Raw genomic sequence first — 22,872 nt, 5'->3', positions numbered from 1 at the left:
ATGATGATATGTTATTACTTTACAATTTTATTATGTTTATAATTAATATTTATAATTTACAGTATAGATTATTTGATGATTGTATTTGTTTAATATGTTTTACTCGATGTAAGTTAGTTGATTGATTCGATACCGACAGTTACAAACATAATGACGGGTAGTCTTGATACGATCTAAAATAAGTGACGGTATTTGGACCGATCCGCTTGACGAAGACGGACGTTAAATTGTAAGCTGTGTGGTTGTTTAAGAATAAGAAGTTTTGGAAATATACTTAATTATTATTGTAACAAAGCAGGCGTTTATTATTATACACCGAGAATCAAATAGGTAGAATTCATCACAATTTCCTCTTTATTGAGATGGAGTGCGTGTTAACATACTAGATATGTAACGATTAAGACATGGCGTAAAACAAAAATAAAAAAATGAGATTATCATATGGCAATCTTACGATATCGGGACAATGGTTGAGGGGATGAAATCGGCAATTCGGCATCACTTAGGCATCAATTAGGGTACGATTCTCTGATCTCAGTTCTGGGGTGCTCCCCACCACTTCCCCGATATGGCCTCTGATTTCAGGACCGTATATAGATTAAAGACGCTTTAGACAAAATAATGATTCAGATTCAGGGTACTCACTCCGATTTCAGGCTCTTGGTTAACGAGAGTTTATGTAGGTATTGAAGAGGTGTAATTATGTCTATGTCGTAATTCTATTTGTCATTATGTCTATGTATCGTTATTTCGTATCAGAATAGGTTAGTCGCTGTAAAACCGCCATGTAAGACAGTGCCGACAATAAAGACAGTGACTAGTACTATTTTCGGTTATAATTTGTGTACCTACCTATAACCCTAAAGTATGTATGTAAAAAAAATTCAATGAGTAGAATTTATGTAATTTTATTTAAAAAAAATACGTCCTTTTTTTAACATATTCCAAAAACTTTGCTATAATTTATTTGGTATAACATAAAAGTTCGAACGTTGCACTAAGTTGGCAAGAACTGTAAGAAGCGCAGAAGTAAAATCTTGCTGCTGACTTCTTTGAACTCTTCCACCATCAAAGTACGTAACTTTGCAGTATTAAACGTTGGCGAGTATCCAGTTCGCATAACTAGATACTCGAGTGTTGACGCCTGGAAAGCGTGGGTGAGCACACGCGTATCCCCAAGACGTAATCCCGACAAGTATATCCTTTTTGTGTAATAACGGTCCTCCTGAGTCACCCTGGCATGTATCTTTGCCACCTTCATCAAGGACACCGGCACATAACATCGTTGCTGTGATATCAGGCCAGTCTTTGAAACCAGGCTGCTTCTTGAGAGCGGCATACCTTTCAGCGCAAATACTTTGATTGATAACTTTTAGATCAACATCCCGCAGCTTCTCCGATGGCATACCACCAGACTGTAATATAATACAAAGGTTTTTGTTTATAATAGTTTAAGATGCAAGTTTAGGTAACTATCCCACAGATTTCGATAGGCACTAGTAGGGGGAAAGGGGGTCTGTGATTTTCTTAAATGGTGATTACGTCAGTAATTATTTACTTTTTACCACATATTACCCACACATTGTTTATGCTTAAAAACGAAATGAATTTTCGAGGGTTCCAAAAAATTCATACTATTATTTTTGAGAGCTTTGCTTGCTTTTACTGACAAGAGGAGGGAGAGGGGGGAATTTCCGTGAATGTGCTAACACAATATTAGAATGGCTGGAGCATATACAAGGTTTTATATAATATACAAGTCCTTATATTTGATGGACCTATTGTCATTAGTTGTAAGTTATTTAGATTCTTACCGAGATTGTACCCCAACCAACCGCATTGACCGTTGTTCCAGCAGGAAGATTATAATTGCAACCTGCGATACGTGCTTTCCCTACTCGAGTGGACATTATAGCGTTGACTTGCAGTTTCACAATAGCTATGTCATTGAGTTGTAATGCCTCAATATAATTTTCATGCAATATTAACTGAGACACTTTGAATGTGTATCCTCCGCTTGAAGACATTGTTGAACCAAGCACAACCCTCCAAGCCGATGGCAAGGCACCGCTGTAAAGAAGAAGTAAGTATTATGGTTCAGACGTAAATGACGCAATTTCCCATGAACACAATTGTCTACGAATATTTTTTTTTAATAATTTAGTAATGTTTATAGGTATACTGGCTGCCGCCGCGAATACATTTTTAGTATATCAACATGGAACATTTTTGCTATGCTACCTTAGAGACAGTTCGGTTTTTCGGAATGAAAACTTTTTAGGTTTTTCTGTGACTTTTCTGTATATAAACCTCAATCTTCTTAACTAACAAATAAAAAATAAGGGTTGATCGTAGAGGGTAGATAAAATTAAGGGTTATATCTATTTTTGTACGTTGTGTCATAGCCGATTCTCAGACATACATAATTTGCATAATAATTTCATTTCGGCCGAGCCGTTTCGGAGAAGTATGGGAACGAACACTGTGACACGAAAATTTATATAAGTATTAAGTATAATATATAGAGATTACCTGGGAATATGCATACCTACTACAAAACTGACTATTGACATTTGGTTTCCAAAAACTAAGTTAAGCACCTACTCGTTCATTGCATTATTGACGTTATGCTTTTTTGGCGCGTTATGGAAAAATTATGAGAGTAAATTGTCACAATAAACCGACACCCTGAAGTTAGCTATACTCAACATTTTAGTTTTTTGAGATATTTAAATAAACTTTACTTTACTAGATAATGCCTCATAATAAAACTTTCAATTTATAAAATAACATTTTTTTTTCTACAAACGTAGATTAAGATTTTTATCTTGTTACGCAAATAAGTATAACATCTAGATCGTGTACACATGTTCAACGTACACACGTACAACATTTTCTTCTTTTACAATATACTCACTAATAGCAATGTGCAGCCGATAGCACAACTTTGGATGTGATAAGTGACCCTCCGCAGGCCTGATACCACCAACCGCCCCAACTCAATGTTTGCATGTTACTCATGAATGGATATGATTCAATGGTGGTGATATTACCACCGACAATTCGATTTGAGGATCGGGATACCGCTGTAAAATGGCTTGAATTATTTTTCACTTCAACTATTCAACTTAATTAAATGCGTATAAAACAGGGAAACAATTATTTTATACGCTATGTGCAACAGTATAATAATTTTTGAATAATTCACCGCACACGGAAGTAAAGTCGTGGACAATATTGTGCCGGAATGGAAATCTAACACCGCTTTGGGGACATTATTTGGTTGTAAAAATTTGTTTAACAATTTTAAAATTCTAATGAAATTAAGCCCTTCCGTTCAGGCAACGAGGCGGGCTATAACAAAAATATTAGAAATTACTTTACCGACTACAGTCGCCACCACAATTAAAAACACCAATACGCGCATGATTTCTTTTGGACTACTCTAAGTTTTCAGAGAGTGCTTATATTCAAACAGCTTATCGCCAAAGTGCAGTATTAGGTAATAAAATCTGAAGTAGACACGGCTTAATGTCTTACGTCGTTTGAAATCAATTATCCTATAACACGTAATTTAGAGTGGTCAATATATTAATAAAGCTTCAATTAGTTGTTTTAATAAAATCATCGCAGATATTTTTTTTATGAACTGAAAAAGGCAAAACGGGCAGGTGGCGCGTCTGATACTAAATGCTACCGCTGCCGCCTTCGCCCATGGACAGTCACATCGCCAGAAGGCTCGCAAGTGTAACCCTAAGTCGAATTGGTTCGGAAATACTTCAGTGAGTAGCTGATTCCACATAAAGGTGGTGCGCGGCAAAAACGTTGTTTTATTTTATCATTTTGCTTCGTGTAGTGTTCTTCAAACCTGAAAATTGTTTCATCGGTAAGGAGGATATTTCTGTGCTTTCCACCTAAGTATCGCGACAGAAGTGGTTTGGATCGATCCACTCTCTTTAGGAATTTAGGCCATGTCCTGCATAGTGACGATTAGCAGCGAGCTTCCAGGTCTTGTTTTATACTCGAGACAGTACTAGGGTAGTGGTATCAGTACAGTAGGTGGTATCTTTTTTCTGGTATGTACAAAGTGTTTGTATCTGATAGTACGATATTATATGAACATATGGCGTACCAAGCTTTTGAAATGTCTGGTATATGACCGACGGCTCTATACCCACCTTGTGCAAGGCGATCTATGCAATCCGAACACTTTAACACCTTATTCCACATTGTAATTTGATAATTGACATGAAAAACTATGAGAAATGGCGCAAAATCGAAAGAAGTTTTTAAAATAATATTCGTGTTCCAAATTCAAAATAATTGAAAAGTTGAAAAAAAAAATCATTTTTAACAGAACATGGCCACACTAGTTATAGTGCAGAGAAGCTGTCAAATGCTTTATATATACAAAAACCTACCTCTTCCGCTTGTCGCAATATACTAACTAAAATCTAAAATTTAGCTTAATAATTTAAAAATATAAATAGCTAATTACGTGGCAGAGGTGATAAAAAAGATTCTTAAATAAATTTAAATACTGAGCTCGTCTGATATCTGGAGGTAATGAGTATTACACATATGATTTAAGAATATTTTGGTTAAAGGCAAATGGATGCACTTTTGTAATATGTCTTAGCAGTCTCATATTGCAACCTTTACCATATTTATAGTTTATTATATGTGCGTTAATTTTCTTCAGCTCCCTTTAGGTGGCGACTGACATTGAATATTCGCTCGATGTGAGCACGATACAAGTCGAATATTCGACATGTCAGGACATCGAGCTGTGCAGCTCCATGGGAGCTCGGCTGTCGGTTTTTTGGCAAATCCCTTTGAATGTTACATAACAAGTCAGTAGCCACCACCTCTCCGTCCGCCATTTTGACTGCAACTGAAGGTTGGATAGAGCACAGGTGAATCGCGAATATTCAGTTGTTGTGAGCATGCCCAAAACGAACAAATATTCACAAAAAAAAATTCGATTAGTCGCCTCCTTTTAACTTGAACCAATTATAAACCTGCTTCAGCGTACGCCTGTCATAACTGAGGTCATAGGTTCGAACCGCGGCTCTGCACGAATGGACTTTCTATGCACATTTAACATTCGCTCAAATGGTATAGGAAAACATCTTGAGGAAACCTGCTCGGCATAGACCCAAAAAAATCGACGGCGTTCGTCAGGCACTCAGCTGATCACCTATTTGCGTTTTAGATTGACAAACGAGATATACAGATATCGAAGATTGACTCCTAAAAAGCTGGCAGCGCAGCTGATTTATTTTGTAGTTTAAAGGGATTGTAAAATAATACGATTCTTTGGTATATACTTTAATATACTGGAATGTCCTTAAATAAACGTAGAAAATACTTATCTAAGATAACAGTAAACATATGAAAACCGCTGAAACGTGCTAATTATAAAGATAATTCTCAAAAAAAATATGGCGGTAAATTGCTACACTTTGGTAATAAATTATACCTACACACCAACGAAGATTTTGTTCATGAACAGTGCTGAAAGGTGGGATTTTTATCAAGTGCAAAAATCGTTGTACTTCTCCATAAAAATTATGTGAAAAACGTGGGAACACTATCGTAAACCTTAATTAACGTATAAATAACGTAAAATTACGCGTTGTTCGTGGCTTAAACTAATAAAGCTCTCATTGAATTTAAACTAAGCCTGAGATTCATATTTACACAACTGTTATAACGAGCATGAAGTAATTTGCTATTTCACTCGGTCATATGAAAATATAAAGGACACAAGACAAATTTACAACAGACGTGACCCGCTTGGTAATGACCAAAATATTCCACAGATATTCGAAAAATCACATTATAGACGTAAAAAATAGCAGTGATTAATTTTTGTATGAAAACTTGAGAAGCGCCACGCGGGCGTTTTTGGAACTAAATAGAAGCATACATCAAATAAAACATGCTAACTATATGCAGCCTTATGTAGTCTATTTAAACGGCCAAAAAATTAATATCGTATGCAAATACTAAAGTAGCGTAAAATTAGGGACACGCCTGCTGTAGTCTATGGCCACTTATAAAAAATGTCAAAAAGATTATTAACTTATAAGCGAACAAATGTGTAAATTTTCCAAAAACAAATGTGCGTCACAAAAAGTACAAAGCGACATTACAAATATGTTTAACACACTATAATACATAACAGTAATTCGTAACATAATATCTTCAAATTTTAACCTCCGCTTTTAAACGGTCCGTTAAATCCTTTAAACACGGTTTATATGTTATCATTAGTAGCAGCTTACAAGTAAACACCTTAAACTGAAGCGATTTGATTTTTGATAAATTTATTGAGTTTTCTTGCTCAATTCCAAAATCTATATCTATATATCACTATATTTGAAAATTTTACATATGATGTCTATGGAAAATTATATAATCCGGGCGTTAACGGCGTATAACGGACCGTTAACTTATCGAGAACATCGTATATGAAAACTATACGTTAGGCAATAACAAATACCTACTACTAATCTATAATTAACAGTTATAAGGTCGCCAACGTAATAGCTTCCCTAGAAGCTGAAGAAAGGCACAAAATTCATAAGATACAGCGCGATTATACTCGTCATTCATAAGAAATTATTCTTTGGATATACCATGTATCACTTTACATATTAACTTATTTTACGCAACAGTCTATAATGCAAAAAGACCGCCATCGAAACCAAAATAGATTCCAATTACGAATTCTTTTTTCAAAAATTCCATTCCAATTTCAAAAATTTGAATGATTTCTTTTTCGGCTTTCGAAGGAGGTCTATTACGGAAATGGAGTAAAAACTATGTGCAATATTTAAAGGACGCTACAAAAACGAAAAATGTAGCTAGAGTTAATATCTCAAGATCTGACATTAAATTAAATAATAATTTAAATTTTAAATTATGAATGCAAAGGAGCTGTTGTAATACCTACAAATGTACATAAAAGTATATTAAATTTGTAAATGATTTTGGGGCATTCAAGTATTTATTATTAGCATTGTAATAAGATCATTTAATTATTACCTAATATGGTAATGGTATTTAGATTATTTCGTTTTCGTAGGTCACATTTGGCCCTTTCAAAGGCCCGCATTTTCCATTTCAAAATCTATTTGAACCTTTAATTTCATATACAATTCGATAGATCTATTAGTTCCATGGAGAACGAACTTTCACATCTGTCATAATTTGACAGCTGACAGTTGGCATTCCATGTCCTTAATACAACATTAATAAAACTAAATTTTGGAACATTACTTTAAACTTGTGACAAGGGCGATGAATTTAGCCGAAAATGTTAAAAAAAATTATAAATATACGGACCTAAGATTAAGAAGTCGAGAATATCTGGATGAACATTAGCTAGTCTATATTATAGATTAAATAGGATCTACTAATCATTATAACTATTATGATTATTATAAACTTTAGATAAGCATTAGACGCAATAAATACAATTAATTGACTTATTTTATAGGCCCATAACACTTATCAACGGAATCTTACATTCAAGGTACTTCAGTAATTCTATAGAAATCGACTTAATCGAAAATCATGGACGGTAACTTTGTTATAAAATGAGATTTGTATTAAATTGCAATGTACACAAAATCTAGCAAAGTTGTAAATAATATCAAATATTAATTGATTTATCAGTTACACAAAAATACATGAAAAATTTAAAGCCAAAAAATTTATAAGGAAAAAGCTTAAATTAAGCCAAATAAATTCTAATAAGAACTTTTAATAAGAGGCTTGCATTAACAGTTTTGTCGTACTTTTCGTTAATTCTAGTACGTACGCGCGTACGTACGGGTATACGTAAAATATTACTATTTGTCGACGGTCCGCTTGAGCCACTGCGTAAAATGCCTCAACTGCCATACAGCTCGCGCCGATTCCTCTCTTAACCGCGCGTTATGCCGTCTTAGACGACGTACCTGAAACATTAAAACGAATCGTTACAAAAAAAAAATTCCTTTATTAAGTTCCTGGTCTTAAATATACATTACACTTATTATGTAAAGTAAATTACATACACTTATTTAGTAAAGCGCTTCATATAATGAAGAAGGCAGAAAATTCGGCTTTCATTTTCATAATTTAGACAAAAATCACGTACTATTACTATAATTATGATTGGCATAAACTGTTAAATATATCTAATAATATTTAAAAAATTAGAAAATTTACGAAACATTAAAGAAAATGAGGAAAAATACTAATACAAAATTTTCGTGGGTCAAAACTATCACACATTTATTGTTCAACCCATCGGAATGTTAAACCTCTCGACAAGACAAGATAAATCTACAATATTAGTATCAAGGATTGGCATATATTTTGGTTGTAAAATATTTATGCGTGCGTTCAGAAATTTATTTTGTGTAAACTATGGAAAATATTTCTAGCTCCTTAACTGAACAACCAATCAAGGCACGATATAACGAGTATTTCGTTTACATTTCATTTTGTATTTATAATATCATTACATATCTTTCATAATATCATTAATTAAATTCAACTTATCTGTAAACATTCAATGACAATGTTGATGATGGTACAATGTTTAACGGTTCAGCTAATAAGATATTATATAATACATATGTACTAACTAGTCTTTCTGAATAAATAGACTTTTCAAAATGAATATTAATATAGTATAATAGATATCGAGAGGCCGTCAAAATGTTTTCCGGTATTAAAATGTTTCATTTATGCCTCGCTAAAGTATCGTGTTATTAAATAATCTATGTTACTCTGTGAAAATGTAGCATTACATATAAAAACTTTCATCTTAAAAGTGTGAATTCATAATACACTTCTATACAGTATCAAAAGTATTAACTGTACCTCTTCCTCAAGCTGATGCTGATGTCTTTGTGCGCAGACGGCGTCGGCCTCTAATGTTGCGACGCGCTCTTTGAGTCCGCATGCGCACGCGGTTGAGTCCGTACTCGTAATTGTACTCGTATTTGGCGCAGCAGGCGTTGTTCTTTCACTTGTCTGTACATTAATTATTTACAATATTTTTATAATTATTTACAATACTTTTAAAAATTAAAAGTTTTCTTGTCGCTCAAAGATAATGCGAACGAATTTGAAACACAATCTTTTAAGTTTATTCGTTACAAACATACAAATGTTTTCTTTATATTATCAGTATAGAAAATCATAAATATAAAATATATATACATTTATATATCTTTTGGAACACATTTATCGTCTAATATTAGAAAGAGGAAGTGAATAAGATTTGATTATTTGATTGTATTATAGGTTTCAAAACTATAGGACCACTATGAAAAATTCTTTTACCAACGGAACTCTACTTTATCACTGTTGACCCTAGGTATAGAATATTTTATTTTATTTTAACAAAATAGTGTTCTGTATAAAATAATGTAGCAGTACACAAAAATCAAATAATGAAATGGTAATTATTATGCATTGTTTTTTTTTGGAACTTTTTAATTTATTACATAATTATACATACTGGTCTCTCAGGCCAATCTCGTAGTGACTCGCTGGGCAGAGGTTCTAGAGGTGGATCCGAGTTCTCTAAAGATGGATATTGATGCTCTTCACATATCTGAAAATATATTTTTCTTTTTAGAATACTAGTCTTCTAGAACGTTAATCAAACTTCAATTTAGTTCATAGCAGTCAACCAAAATATTTGATATGGCGATACGAAAATCTGATTTTTCTTCGTTTTTAGAATCCATTAGACCAAAGTCTGAACCTAACCGAAGATATCAGTATTACTGAAATCGAACTTTAAATTATTGAAAATCAAAATGCAATAAACAATTTCTTACCTGCAACATAGCGCGCGTCGCAGTGTGGACTAGTGCAGCCCAGTCGAGTGCCGAAGCGTCGGGCAACGGCAAAGGTGCTCCTTGGGGAGTGGGCGCATTTGTTCCACTAGACCCAACCCTTTCAGCGCTTGATCCAACCCTATCAACACTTGATAAAACTCTATCAACACTCGATCCAACTCTATCAGCACTCGATGCAACTCTATCAGCACTCGATCCAACTCTATCAGCACTTGACCCAACTCTGTCAGCGCTTGACCCAACTCTATCAACGCTTGACCCAACTCTATCAGCACTTGACCCAACTCTATCAGCGCTAGATGCGATTCTTTCCAACGCGGTATTTTTTGCGTCCCCCAGTTCTGCGTCCATAAGTCGCATTAGCTCCTCCTGAAAGGGAATGGAGACAGGTATTATGAATTTAAGTCCAAAAGTCACAAATAATTTAAAATTTTACCACATTTAATTTAGTAATTTGATATTATAAGGAATTACATATTATACATACACACATATATTTTTTAATTTTCTGGAATTACATACCGTGAGAGACGATGTATTGGCAGAGAGACGGGGTCGCCGTGGATGCCTTGGTGATGCGTCATCATGAGATCGTCTGCGAACCGCTTCTCCACCTGGAGATGCTGCGCTACGGCCTGATCCACCTGTAATTCAAAAACAGTTGTTATCGACGATATTCCGTGAAATTGCTTTGAGTGAAACGAATTTACTTCCACACTCATCAAATATTGAGGTAAGCCTAAAATACTTGGCAAGAAATCTTTTCTACGTCAATGGAGTCTGTAATAGACACATTTCTGTTCGCTGTATGTACTTATCAAATAGAAATATTTTTCAGTTCAGTTCCTTCGGGAAATAAACAGCCAGGATTTGATATTAGGTTCTTTAACTAATCCTTGTTTTTTTTCGTTTTCGAAATTCTGTTTTTTTTAAATTATATAAAAGGCAGGCAAACGGGCAGGAGGGCCATCTGATGTAAAGTGCCCATGGGCGCTTACATTGCCAGAAGTTCAGTAATTGGTATGCTCTTTTCTTGAAGTACCCACCTCATTCACATTAGTGATTTTATTTTCAAAATCCTTCATAAACCTTTTAAGGATATTACAATAACAAGGACACGATTCCTAAAAAGCACTGAAATAATCTCTGAACAATGTCAGTTTTATTTGAACTCACCTGTTCCATATCCGGAACTGTCGGAGCGAGGGGGCGAAGTTGGCCGGTCGTGGGTGAGGCGTCGTCGTCCCGGCTGCTGCGCCCACGCTTCACCCGCGTACGTCTGGCACTCACATCGCCCGCTGGACGCGAACGTTAACGTCACCTGGAGGTTCATTAGGTTACAATAAATCAATACCTGGTTGTTTGCTTCGCTAAAACTCGGGAATGGTTGGACCGATTTGGCTAATTTCGAACTTGAAATATTTGTTGTTCAAGGTAGATTTCCAGTGAAACATGTATACTAAACACTCGTACATATATTACAAAATAATAATAAGCATAGTATGGCTAAGTCCGAGAAGTTTTATATATCCTTAGCGGGAAATACTTTGTTAACGCGTTTCATGCTATGACGTCATAAATTTTTGAATTTTGCTTGTGTTTAGTGCTTTTGACAAAATTTATATCGCTGAAGAGAACATATTCTTTTGACTATAACAAAAAAAAAGAAGAATGGCTCTCTTATAAATAACACTTTTAAGCGTCATCGTGACAATAGAGCATGTAGAATATCAAACAATACAGCCGTGGAACCACAAGATGTATTTTTTTTTAATCCTTACAGTAACTGGATCCGATGTCTTGAGTAGATCCACCAGGTGGTCGTGGGGTAATGCGACGACTGCAGCACGGCACACTTCCAGTAGTCTGGCACCTCGTCGCACGCCAGCTCTTGCAGCTGGTCCACCGCCCTCCACCGCTGTTACAAGGCCGTCTGGTTGCACGTGGAAACCTGGATAGATATAAAAGTGATAAATATATATATATAGCACAGCAGCTTATACATTGAGAAAGACGAAGTTTGTGGAAACAAATATTTTAGAAAATAAACAGCAATACAAATACTTCATCAATAGACACATTTTTAGACAATATATTGCCACGGTTGTAATCAATGTAACACATTAATTGTAATACCAAATAGATAATGTTCTATCTTCTCAATTTCATCATTTAGAGGGTATCACCAAATAATGTCTACCTTTCGAAGAAAATCAATATTTTTTTTCACATCTAATGTAATATAGTAATTCTAAGCACTAGGATTATTAAAATTAATAAAACACTTACCGAGTTGCGAAGCAGCACCCCTTTCTAAGGTAATTTCTTTGAGTGAATGCGCGTGTTGGGGCGCGACGCTACTGAGACGCCGCAGCAACACGTCCGTACTGTTACGTACGCGTACGCTCTCACCACGATGGTAGTATATACGCGTCCATTCGCCACTTATAACCCAACCTGAAAAATTAAAATATTATATTATATACTATTACATTGTCATTAATATCACAATTTTCAAGTTGGACATCGGCAATATAATGTTGTAATTTTTATAAATATAAAAACGCGTTACACCAGCTACTTAAAAAATTAAATATGATTTATACATAATATAGGTAACATAATTATCACTTATGGACGTAAATTAAAAAATAATTAACACTTAAAATTTCTCGAGATGAGTGCTAAAAAAAAACTTCCCGACAATTTTAAATACAAATTATGTTATTTTTATAGATCTAGCAATAATATTGCTATTGCAAAATTTGAACATGAAATAAACCACTACCATCGGTTTACACTGATTAGACTTTGACATTCCGTGACATAACGACAATGACAGCTTGTCAGCTGTCATTACTGTCGTAACGCCATTGCTCTGACATATACAATATAGTTACCTAGTAATGTATTCGTCGGTACTGCAAGTATAATTTGACGTGAAAGATCTTCAACAAAGACTATAGAATCAGCGGAGATGCCAAGTATACAATCAACGGATGTACCGCCCGCTCCTTCGTCTTGTACTTGGACCTGAAATATAAAAAATCTCGTTTCATCAGCTGGTGGGTGTTCAGTGCCTGACGAATGTGACAAGGTTAGAAGACATGTTTTCTCATACTTGTTTACACCATAAGATGTTCTATTTGCGATCAGAGATCTATTTACAGTCGGGATAAGAACCCACAAGCAATCCATCACACTAGTAATTTGAAAATGTTTTCCAACCAAGTAAAGCGCCAGACACGATGAAAATTTAATTCGATTCAAGACCGGTGTATGTAAAAATATCACGATATTATTTTCAGATTAAATAAATTTATTGTGTATATGTTTTACTTACATGAAAGCACAAAGCTCCACCCACTAATACGTCATTGGTACAGTCATCAGTTTTTGGTATAACTGTACTATTGCTACTAGAATTGTTGCTTTTCATTAGAAGAGAAGAAAATATAGCTGAAAAGTAATTTATTTTATGGACACAATTTCCTGTAGTTGATTATGAATCCAGTGGTATGTGTCACACTTCTGTCTTGCACTTTTATTTAAGATTCTTTTCTTTTCTATAGGGAGGAAACGAGGAGGCTCATCTAATGTTAAGTTCAGCCGCTAATGGACATGAACGATGCCACACGTCTACGAGGGCGTTGCCAAACTGGTACGCAGTATGCTCTTCTGTGGGTAGCTGGTTTCACATTGTGGTGGAACCGGAATAATAAATATTAGTAAGTTAATGATGACATTACGTTTACTGCATGGAACTGAATAGAAACAAAAGCCATCAAAGCCTTCCACGGCAATACATTATGCTCACTCAGGCTTTATTAGATTTATAAACGTGGCGATCTCTAAAATCGTCGGAGTTACGTCCTGAGAATATAGCCACTTAGCCAGACATAGGCACTCTCTTCAACTGTTGCTGTGCAGTTTTTAGTTTGTTTTTTTTAATAGAAAGCCAGATGTAGACACTCTCTTTGACTGTTATATTACAATCATTCGTTACACAGTAATTAACATTTCGCTTATATTGTTGTATGCGTGTGGTGGATACAGAGTAAAAATAAAATGCAATAGAGCATTTTATTCAAAACATCCCAATGACCCAGGAATTATAAAACGGTACTTACCCAAAATGGGATTTTCTCTAAAAACAATCGTTTACACTAACAGTAGTAAACTAAATAAAGTCAGTTTTTAATACTACCTCACAGATATTAAAACATAAACAATCCTTTGTAAATAAATAAATTATAAATTAAATAAATATTATTGTCTTTTAACACAGATCAAATCTAATATTAATTCCAATTAGACCACCTGAAATGGCACTTTTGAACGTTAAATAAAATACAAAGACGATTCTAGTTGCAACTTCCAAAAGGTAATTTCATGTGGAGAAGAATGGTCAAAAACCTCTTTTAAAATAGAATTTACAATATTTGTATGCATAAGTTAAATCATTATATATGAAGATAGACTACTAGAATAAAAATACTATACAGGTCTATTATTGTATTGTTAGTATACATGTTCCTCACATATTTACAAATATCGAAACAGTAGAATATTACACATACAAGAGTAATTAAAAAAAAATGTCGGGGATTTAAGTACACGCGTAATCAAAGGACGGAGTAGGACTGTATCTAGCTTAACGAAAAGTATATTAATAAATAAAAAAAATCTGTCTATTTGGATTTGTATACTTACAAAATTTCTGCCCAGTTTCTAGTGTGGTGGCAGTGACATAATTCTTTGCTAAATCTTTAAGATACTCTTGTCTCGTCCGCGTCGCCATTGTACTAAACTTCGGCGACTGTATTGCTGCATTCTCACCGTTTATTATCTAAAAGTAATGTATTATGAAAAAAAAACACTCCAACCTTCTTGATAATTTAAATATCAAAGATAAAAAATATCGTTTTCACTTCTTTTGACCAAGTATTTATTATTTGTTAAAATAACCCATAATAAAAGTATTATTAGAAGATCCGACTTCCAAGGACAGATATATGTTTAACGATGACTTATTAAGACGCATTAACTACTAACAACGCTTAATGAATTTTAATAGAGACGAAGAAAGATATTCAACATTTCCGAAGTCATAGACAATGTTACTAATTATATTGGACAGAGACCAATGCAATGTTAGCGTGCGACTCATCCCTGATGTCGTAAGTTCGAACCCCGGCTGCGCACTCGCTCGTACGGTGAAGGAACATATCGAGAGGAAACCAGCATGCCTTAGACACAAAAATTCGCCGGCATGTATTAGGCACAGAAGGCAGTTCGCCTACTTGCCTATTAGAAAAACAAATGATTACGAAATAGACGCATTTTGTGACCCAGGCTTGATGCTTGAAGCTTGTATTGCCATTGTTTTTTATTAATTATATACATGTTTAATAGTCATATTAACAATGCAATCACAGATAAGGTCAGATTTAGTGAGAGGACTTAGCTAATTATGACTCCCGTATTTCAAATCCATACGTTTTGACAAAGCCTACGTCTCGAATCCAAGTGTTAGTTCGTAAACAAAAAACAAAACTACAAAAATTTAGTTTCATACTTCCTTACCTTACTAAGTAGCAGATCAGTAAACGCATCACCCTTCGGGTAGACCGCGCCATCTTTAATAGGCGGTCCAAATAAAGGCACTTCTTTCGCACGACTTACAGCTATGCTATAATGAGTGTTCTCTGTACACGGATCTATGACTCTAACGACAACAAAAACGTGTTGAAATTGAGATCGTATGTGTCGCGGTGTGAACGGTGCCGCACCGGGTTCTTGGAAGACAATTGTTACTATATCGTTGCCTATATGCCGTTTTCTCAACAACTGTTGCCTATTATTCGACGTGTATGGCAGCATGGTGGAGACGTGGAACATTATTTCGCATCCTTGGTACGTAGTGTACACGGAATAAAGTCCCGTCGAGTCTGTACGATTGTCTAAACCGGCTTTGTATTTGTCGAAATCCTTCAAGCGGACCGTTTGGCCCAACATTTGTAGGAACTCGACAAACGCCGGCCCAGCTTCTTGGTTGTTGTACATTTCTTCTTCGGTCGATTGACCGCTCTTGCAATACATAACACCGACTTTATAATGTCTTGTGACGCGTTGTTCGTCTAAACGGAGCAGTTGTTCCTCTGTTGCTGTGTTTGTTAGTCCAAGTCTAAAAGGTACATTAAAAATACAACGTAAATGTAATTCCTTGTTTGATAATGCTAATAATAATAATGTTAATAAAATATAAGCCTCGAGTTTGCGGGATTTGAATTTCAACGATTATTTAATACGGAAAAGTGAAACAGACTTGGAACAAAAAGTAAAAGTAATGTTTAGCGTTAATTAACAATTAACTAAAATATACTTAATTTTCTTTATGTTTATAGCTTTGCATGTTAACTATCTGAACCGGACATAAACCTACAGTTTATTTAATGAAATTTAAGACAGAAAAATCTATTTACCTTAAAGAATTAAGTTGAAGCTCTGGAGCAATATATTCCAAAACTTCCTTAGTATTATAAGTGGCACTGTTATTACTGGGTTTGACTGTAGGCAAGGCATCCTCTAGTATGGATCCTCTTAAAGTTAGAAGTTCAGAAGTACGTATAATAAGTCTGTACTGCCAAGCGAGCTGTGACGCCGGTGTTGATGCATCACCGCCACCACGGCGAAGTTCTACCCTTTCCTTTTTGATTGATATCGCAATAGGACCAAGATTCTCATCCATACCAAACCAATTCTGATGAGCTACAATTAAAAATATGACAGTGTTCGAATATTTTGCATTCTCGTTGTAGTAATAAAAAAACTTAAAAATGCATCATTAACAGTATATTATACTTAAAATTTTTAATTTATATAACATCTTTTGTAATTTCCAATATGGCCGATAAGATACTTTGATCATCGATTTGATTAGTATAAATAATAATACTTACGTTGGGTATAGAAATAATTTCGAAAATATAGTGCTCCAAGATCTTGACTTTCAACAGGAAGGGGTGACACTGATTTTGCGAAAGGGCAACCTTGACGCCAATGGGTGTGGCCAGGAGGAAACTCCAATACTGAGAAGCCATATGCAGCTTTAGGACGATGCCAACCTCCAAACTGACCTGGTATACCGCCTCTAGCAGTTCGGTGGCACAGTGATACACATCTTTCTTCTTCCCCTGCGTGAATTAATGATTATTCTATTGTTACGTAAAAATAAAAAAAATAAAAACCTATTTTCTCTTCTCTTCTTAAAAATACCAAATATTTTTATGTAAAAAAGTATATGGCTTCTAAAAAATAATTAAATATAATTAGTAAAAAAAAGTCCTTTTTTTATAACTAACGTACAAGTACAACATGTAGGGTGATTAATATGAATTGCAAGAAAAAGATAACCAAAACAAACCTAGATCTTATATTATAAGTATTCAAATTCTAAATAAAAATTTACTACATATTTAATTAGTATCAAGAAACAATGCTTCAACTCAACCGTGATTTCCTGTTATTATATTTTCTAAAAGTAGTCTTCATATTATGTTACAGATATGAATGAGTTGATAAGTCTTGATTAACATTCTCTATGCATGACTAGCTTTTCAACAATTATGTATGCAGTGAAAAAAGTGTCATGCAAAATACTATCAATTCACTGATCAGTAATATATTAAAAATGAAAGTCCAATTACATGCCATAATAACCAACTACTTCTTGTTTCAGCCAATGGTGGTATATAAAGCTAATTTTGAGAATTTATGCAATACTATGACCCGACAAACTTTGTGCTGCCTAACAGTCAATGAAATGTAATAAAATGAATGCCATACATAAATATTGAGTTCACTATGTTCTAAATAATATTTAGTAAATTTCTAAATAGTACTTAGCTTAATATATTTTTTGCCTTAGATTACACAAAATAAACTACACACATAAACCAATGTATGATCAAATTGACAATAAATATCACTATCTAAAATCTGCTATTATCTTAATATTGTGGATAAATCTTGCCTTTTCAAAAGCTTTATTTATATAGGTTTCTTAATTTCAGAAATAGTTAAACATGTCTTTGGGATAAACATTAAATATTTGGCAGTTACATTGATTTACATTTTGTATTGGTTTTTTTTCTTTTGTTTTTATAATTGCTGCTTACTTTTGAGTTACAAGTATTTGAACAAACATTGTTTTATATATTTAGAGAGCCTTTAGTTACAATACAGTAACCAGAAAATGAAGGTTAGAATTGCTAAGATTTTTTGATTATAATTCTATCATACATAGATAATAATGATCATTCATAATTTTAACAAGATAAATGTATGAACCTAATATATATATATATCTACTGATAGATATATATCTACTGATAGCAGTAACTGTGAATGAAAGCTATATAATGTTACATAGACAACTAAAGTCTGTATAACAGTTATTTAGCTACATTTAAACAAGTTTTAACTGCTATGATTCACCACTTTAATATGCCTTTTGTTGTAATATTCACTGCTTTTTATTTTGGTATATTATATACCAAATTAATCTGAGGAAAACCAGAAGTAGCGACACCTAGTAACTGTTACTTTGTAATTTTTATTTAATAAGATTACATTGTAAATATTCAATTATAATTCAGAAACTGCATGTATACAAAGTAAAACTTACCTCCTAGTTCATTTCTGAAGAAAGGACAACTATCAATCATCTCATTAAAGCGGCCATCTCCTGTATCTGGAACTGTATCTTCACCAGGAGGTAGACCACGTGTGGCTAATAGAGATGCAGCTGAAGCTCCAGTTGTTGTATTGCGGCGCCTACTTAATAAGGCACCTCGTATTTCAGCAGCATAACTTAAGTTGGCCATAAGTGACTGGCAGTCATAATGTGCAAATTGTTTTCGTTTTGTGGCATCAGCAATACCTGACACTGAAGTATCATCATTACACTGGCGGGTTGCTATAGGTGTATTTCCACCCCAAAGCTTATTAAGCTTTAGCCGAGGTTTGGGGCTTACACTAGCTCTTGGAGTTGGGCCATCAGCATGATCAGTAGTTAAGATTTCAGAGAACCTGTCAGTGAGTCTAGTTACACTAGAAGGTTTATCACCACTTGATACTACGCTGTAATTATGAACCATAGTGGGAATATATCGTTCGTTTCCGCCACCTATCACATCAATAGAGCCATGGCTGCCGTACTCACGTCGGAGCCCGTTGCCCGAAGGATGTTCAGCGTATATCAAGTCGAGACTTGAGTTACTTCGATACATAGCATCTTTAACTTCTTTCCTTCTAGGATGGTCTGGAGCATACATCGCATTATTTGAATAGATTTAAACGTATTTCTCTACCTTATTACAATTAGCATGTATACAATTTTTTTTTTCAACAATACCCCATAGCTGTAGTAAAATGTGTTAGTTTTTATTTATAAACATGAATAGATTCATTCAATTTGCCATTTTACAGTTAGGTATTTGTAAAGTAGCACAGAGCTCATCTATAGTGTTTTTCATAAAGTTTTAATAATCTTGATTATATAAGAATAGTAAAGTTGACTTTTCACTCTAGAACGAATCTTATTTCACTTATCACTTCACAATTTGCAGGATAAAACACAAATTATTGCTTTAATTACTACTGCGGATTCAATTTGCAAAGAAAAACTGACGATTGACGGTCATGGACTCACAAGTCGTAAAAAGTGACAATGGAGAGTGTCTGTGACATATGTCAACACAATACAGACTGCATGCGTTACATGCTTAAACCTATTGTTTTTAAAAGATTACATACTAGGTACTAAACAATTTCTATAATGTCGTAATGTGAATATAAGTTTTAAAGAAAGTTAATTTAATGAATGGATATTGTATTTAAAAGAAATACATTTTACATCTGATTTTATACCTAATGATACAAATCAAATTGTTTTAAAATTAATGCAAACTTGTAACATTCTGTAATGAAAACATTAGCACGATTGCCTTGTTGAAAGTGAAATATGTATTTGGCAATTTTAAAATCCACAAGGCAGCGCTGTAGAATATGTTAAACCTTATATTTAACTAATAAGTGGTATAAATCATAAAATGTAAATCAAAACACGATCATTATGTAAACTTATTTATTGTAAGAAATAAATGATAATAAAACAATAAACATAAATCAAAGTATTGACATTACCATAAAAGTAAATTAAAATCATTTTCTTCATAACTTAATATATTTATTATGTTTGTTGTATGTTTGATAGCTATTATTTATTCTATCATCCGTTAAATACCGGTTACCTTTACCCTCGTAGGTTATATGTTCAGTATGAACTTTGCATTATTTCACTTAGGACTCTTTGCGGACGTGATTGATTTCTGTAATGAAAACCTAATATATAATACTTATATAACATAAAAAACAATATTTTCTGTTAATATCGTATACATATAGTTAATATGTATACGATATATATACATATTTAATAAACAACCCATTTTTACATTCTTTATCTTAATTAACAGAGATAAACAAATCACTAAGTACTTCGTTGAAATGGTCAAAATACAATTATGTCAATTTTTAACGAACGAACGCAGCCGATTGTGCCTCTTTGTCGCTCGTTCCGCGCTCTCGCTTGCACTTCAAGCCTTAAATTGAACAGAGGTAACGCCGCATGCGTCATGTTCTTCGTGCGTGCAGCCGGCTCCATCGAATTATAAGACGTTGTCAAAACATATTGTTATTACAATATTTAAAGCATGTACAACACATTTTCAAGAAAAATAAAACATTGTTTACATAATATACTGCTAATATATTCATATAACATTTTACCCTATCAACGCTCATTGCTTTAGTGACCTCTTCATCAATTTTCTTAGCCTCATCGTCGCTTATCACCTGCGCCTTCAAGCATTCTATAGCTAATTTCACTATATGTTCCAACTCATCGGCTGGCGCTTGTATTCCGCAATCTAAAACCACAGATAGTAGAGATGAGTAAGGCTGTAATTTGCAATGCACTTGATCAAATCAAATCAAATCATCTTATGTAAATATCTGAGTTAAGATAGATTTGCTCACGTGAATGTCTTTTAATGCAGGTTTTACCAAGTAATTTATTAAATAAAAATACACTTTATTTATTCTAGAAAATATATATTTTAAACAATAATCTTGTTTATTTTAATTAACAATCCTAGGCATTTAACGTCTTTAAGGCAGTCTAAAATAAAAAAAATGAACAAAAATTGTAATACGTAGGGATTATTTAATCTATACAAATATGCGAGTTTTATACACATCACATAATGACTATGCATGGTACATAAAACCAATTGGCAGTAAATGGACACTTTTTGGTTTTTGCGTTCCGAGCAAATTGCGCAGATACAATTTGGTTTTTCTTCTCCTCGAACTCAGATTCTGGTACAAAACATTTGAGAATTTGCAAGTAATTTTGCTTCGAAGATTCAGACTTCAGCTGCAAGGGTGCTTAGCTTAGGTTTTAATTGTTCTAATCTCACCCTTAGATAATCTCCATTAAGTTTCAAGGTAAGTTTCATTACATGCTATATAAGATATATGAAATTAATGAATCATTAGTAATAAAATAATGTTTACCTTTGATATCTTCGATCACACTTAACATGTCGATGCTCTCCACAGATTGAGAAGATATAGGGTTTTCTTCATCGACCAAAGAGTTTACTAATGACGTCATTGTTTCTTCAGTCACTATAACAGAAATAGTTCTGAAGTTTTTTAATTTATTTTTCTCATCTACATTTTACTAGAATTTACAAACAAAATACAAGTTTTACACACTAGTACATACTTCATTTTAATTTCTTTATAAATTCAGTATCGATTCGTAACACTGTTGTACAACCGTTATTTAAAACCATTAGTACAAACAATACAGACACACTTAATTTGATTTAAGAATCATGATAATTTTAATTCTAAATTCAAAATATTTGTAAAACTGTGGTAGTTATAGTTGATAAGAAAACATAATTATTTTTTAAATTGTGTAATATACGGATGCAAGTTAAAATCCATCTAACTATACGGAATAACCTAAAACACTTGAAGATTACAATTTAATAAGTTTTTGAAAGTAAAATAAATATATTTTTTTAATGATTATTTATCGTAGAAATAAACTTAATCATTCAGTAATTGCACTATGGAATATTACTATGGAAGGACATCGCCAGCGTACCGTATGTATAAAGCAAGAAATTAGAACAAGCACAGCAAGCTTATCATGTAATCCAATAGCGATCCCATAACCTACTCGATTACTACACACAGGCGTAAAGAATCTAATTTCAAGGCATGTCTTTAAATAACCGAAGTTAATTAAGAATAATGTGGTACAAAAACTTAACTTTGAAATCGGAATCGCTGTAGAAATGAAATGGTAAATTTGCCGTACAAAATAAGAGCAGGTCTTAAATCAGTAGCTACTAAGGTGTAGGATTACCTAAATCAGCCAATTCAGTAGTATGCATCAACGCGGCTATGGCCGGCCCAAGGCGCTCATTCAAATGCTTCCTTAACCCGGAAACATCTTTGAGAGCCTGTTCTAAGGATTCCATGATTTTGTGCGATTGCTCATCTGTTCCTTCCATTGCCTCGACCTTTAGGTAGGATATTCATAAGCCATTTTTTTCTTTTTCAGGATTAAAACTTACTTGTTTGAATTGATAAACGCACTCGTTAATTATGAAGATAAAACGTTTGCCTACTTTATTAAAAAAAATTGTTTCTTTTAGTAAAACATCATGTATCTTATTGGAAAACAGGTATAGGAAAGTTTCTTCAAGTAATTTTTTTTTTTTTTGTAAAGTAAAAGAAACAGTTGTCCTACAAGACACAAAGTTTTACTAGAAGAAACCGTATTCTTAAGAAAGCCTTATTTTTTTAGGAATACGGTTTTAAAAGAATCATTTGATTCTTTTAAAATCATTTG

The 22,872-nt window shown here is 33.7% G+C and overlaps 3 protein-coding genes across 4 annotated transcripts in view; all 3 read right to left on the bottom strand.

Moving 5' to 3' along the window:
• Window positions 1-892: 892 nt before the first annotated feature.
• On the bottom strand, window positions 893-3,431 carry LOC110998718 (trypsin, alkaline B-like). The gene is made up of 4 exons (XM_022267478.2): window positions 3,385-3,431; window positions 2,918-3,086; window positions 1,815-2,070; window positions 893-1,415 (listed from the first exon to the last, which is right to left on the bottom strand). The coding sequence occupies exons 1-4, from the start codon at window positions 3,425-3,427 to the stop codon at window positions 1,092-1,094; spliced, it is 792 nt and encodes a 263-aa protein (XP_022123170.2). The 5' UTR covers window positions 3,428-3,431; the 3' UTR covers window positions 893-1,091.
• A 1,884-nt stretch (window positions 3,432-5,315) lies between these two features.
• LOC110998727 (signal-induced proliferation-associated 1-like protein 2) lies at window positions 5,316-19,568 on the bottom strand. The gene is made up of 15 exons (XM_045632647.1): window positions 18,562-19,568; window positions 16,835-17,068; window positions 16,358-16,643; window positions 15,459-16,059; window positions 14,586-14,721; window positions 13,216-13,331; window positions 12,773-12,905; window positions 12,162-12,329; window positions 11,654-11,823; window positions 11,049-11,193; window positions 10,395-10,516; window positions 9,852-10,241; window positions 9,527-9,622; window positions 8,884-9,036; window positions 5,316-7,970 (listed from the first exon to the last, which is right to left on the bottom strand). The coding sequence occupies exons 1-15, from the start codon at window positions 19,208-19,210 to the stop codon at window positions 7,863-7,865; spliced, it is 3,507 nt and encodes a 1,168-aa protein (XP_045488603.1). The 5' UTR covers window positions 19,211-19,568; the 3' UTR covers window positions 5,316-7,862.
• Window positions 19,569-20,135: 567 nt separating this feature from the next.
• Window positions 20,136-22,872, bottom strand: part of LOC110998717 (cilia- and flagella-associated protein 44) — a 29,051-nt gene continuing 26,314 nt past the window's right edge. For both annotated transcript variants that reach the window (XM_045632743.1, XM_045632744.1), the window contains exons 39-42: window positions 22,384-22,540; window positions 21,516-21,629; window positions 20,727-20,866; window positions 20,136-20,266 (exon numbers count right to left, since the gene is read on the bottom strand). In XM_045632743.1, coding sequence (XP_045488699.1) covers window positions 20,234-20,266; window positions 20,727-20,866; window positions 21,516-21,629; window positions 22,384-22,540 — 444 coding nt within the window. In that variant the 3' untranslated portion in view covers window positions 20,136-20,233. The remainder of the gene's footprint in view (window positions 20,267-20,726; window positions 20,867-21,515; window positions 21,630-22,383; window positions 22,541-22,872) is intronic.

This window comes from Pieris rapae, chromosome 20, assembly GCF_905147795.1.
Source record: "Pieris rapae chromosome 20, ilPieRapa1.1, whole genome shotgun sequence".
Lineage (NCBI taxonomy): Eukaryota > Metazoa > Arthropoda > Insecta > Lepidoptera > Pieridae > Pieris > Pieris rapae.
This window is presented reverse-complemented; position numbering and strand designations above follow the sequence as displayed.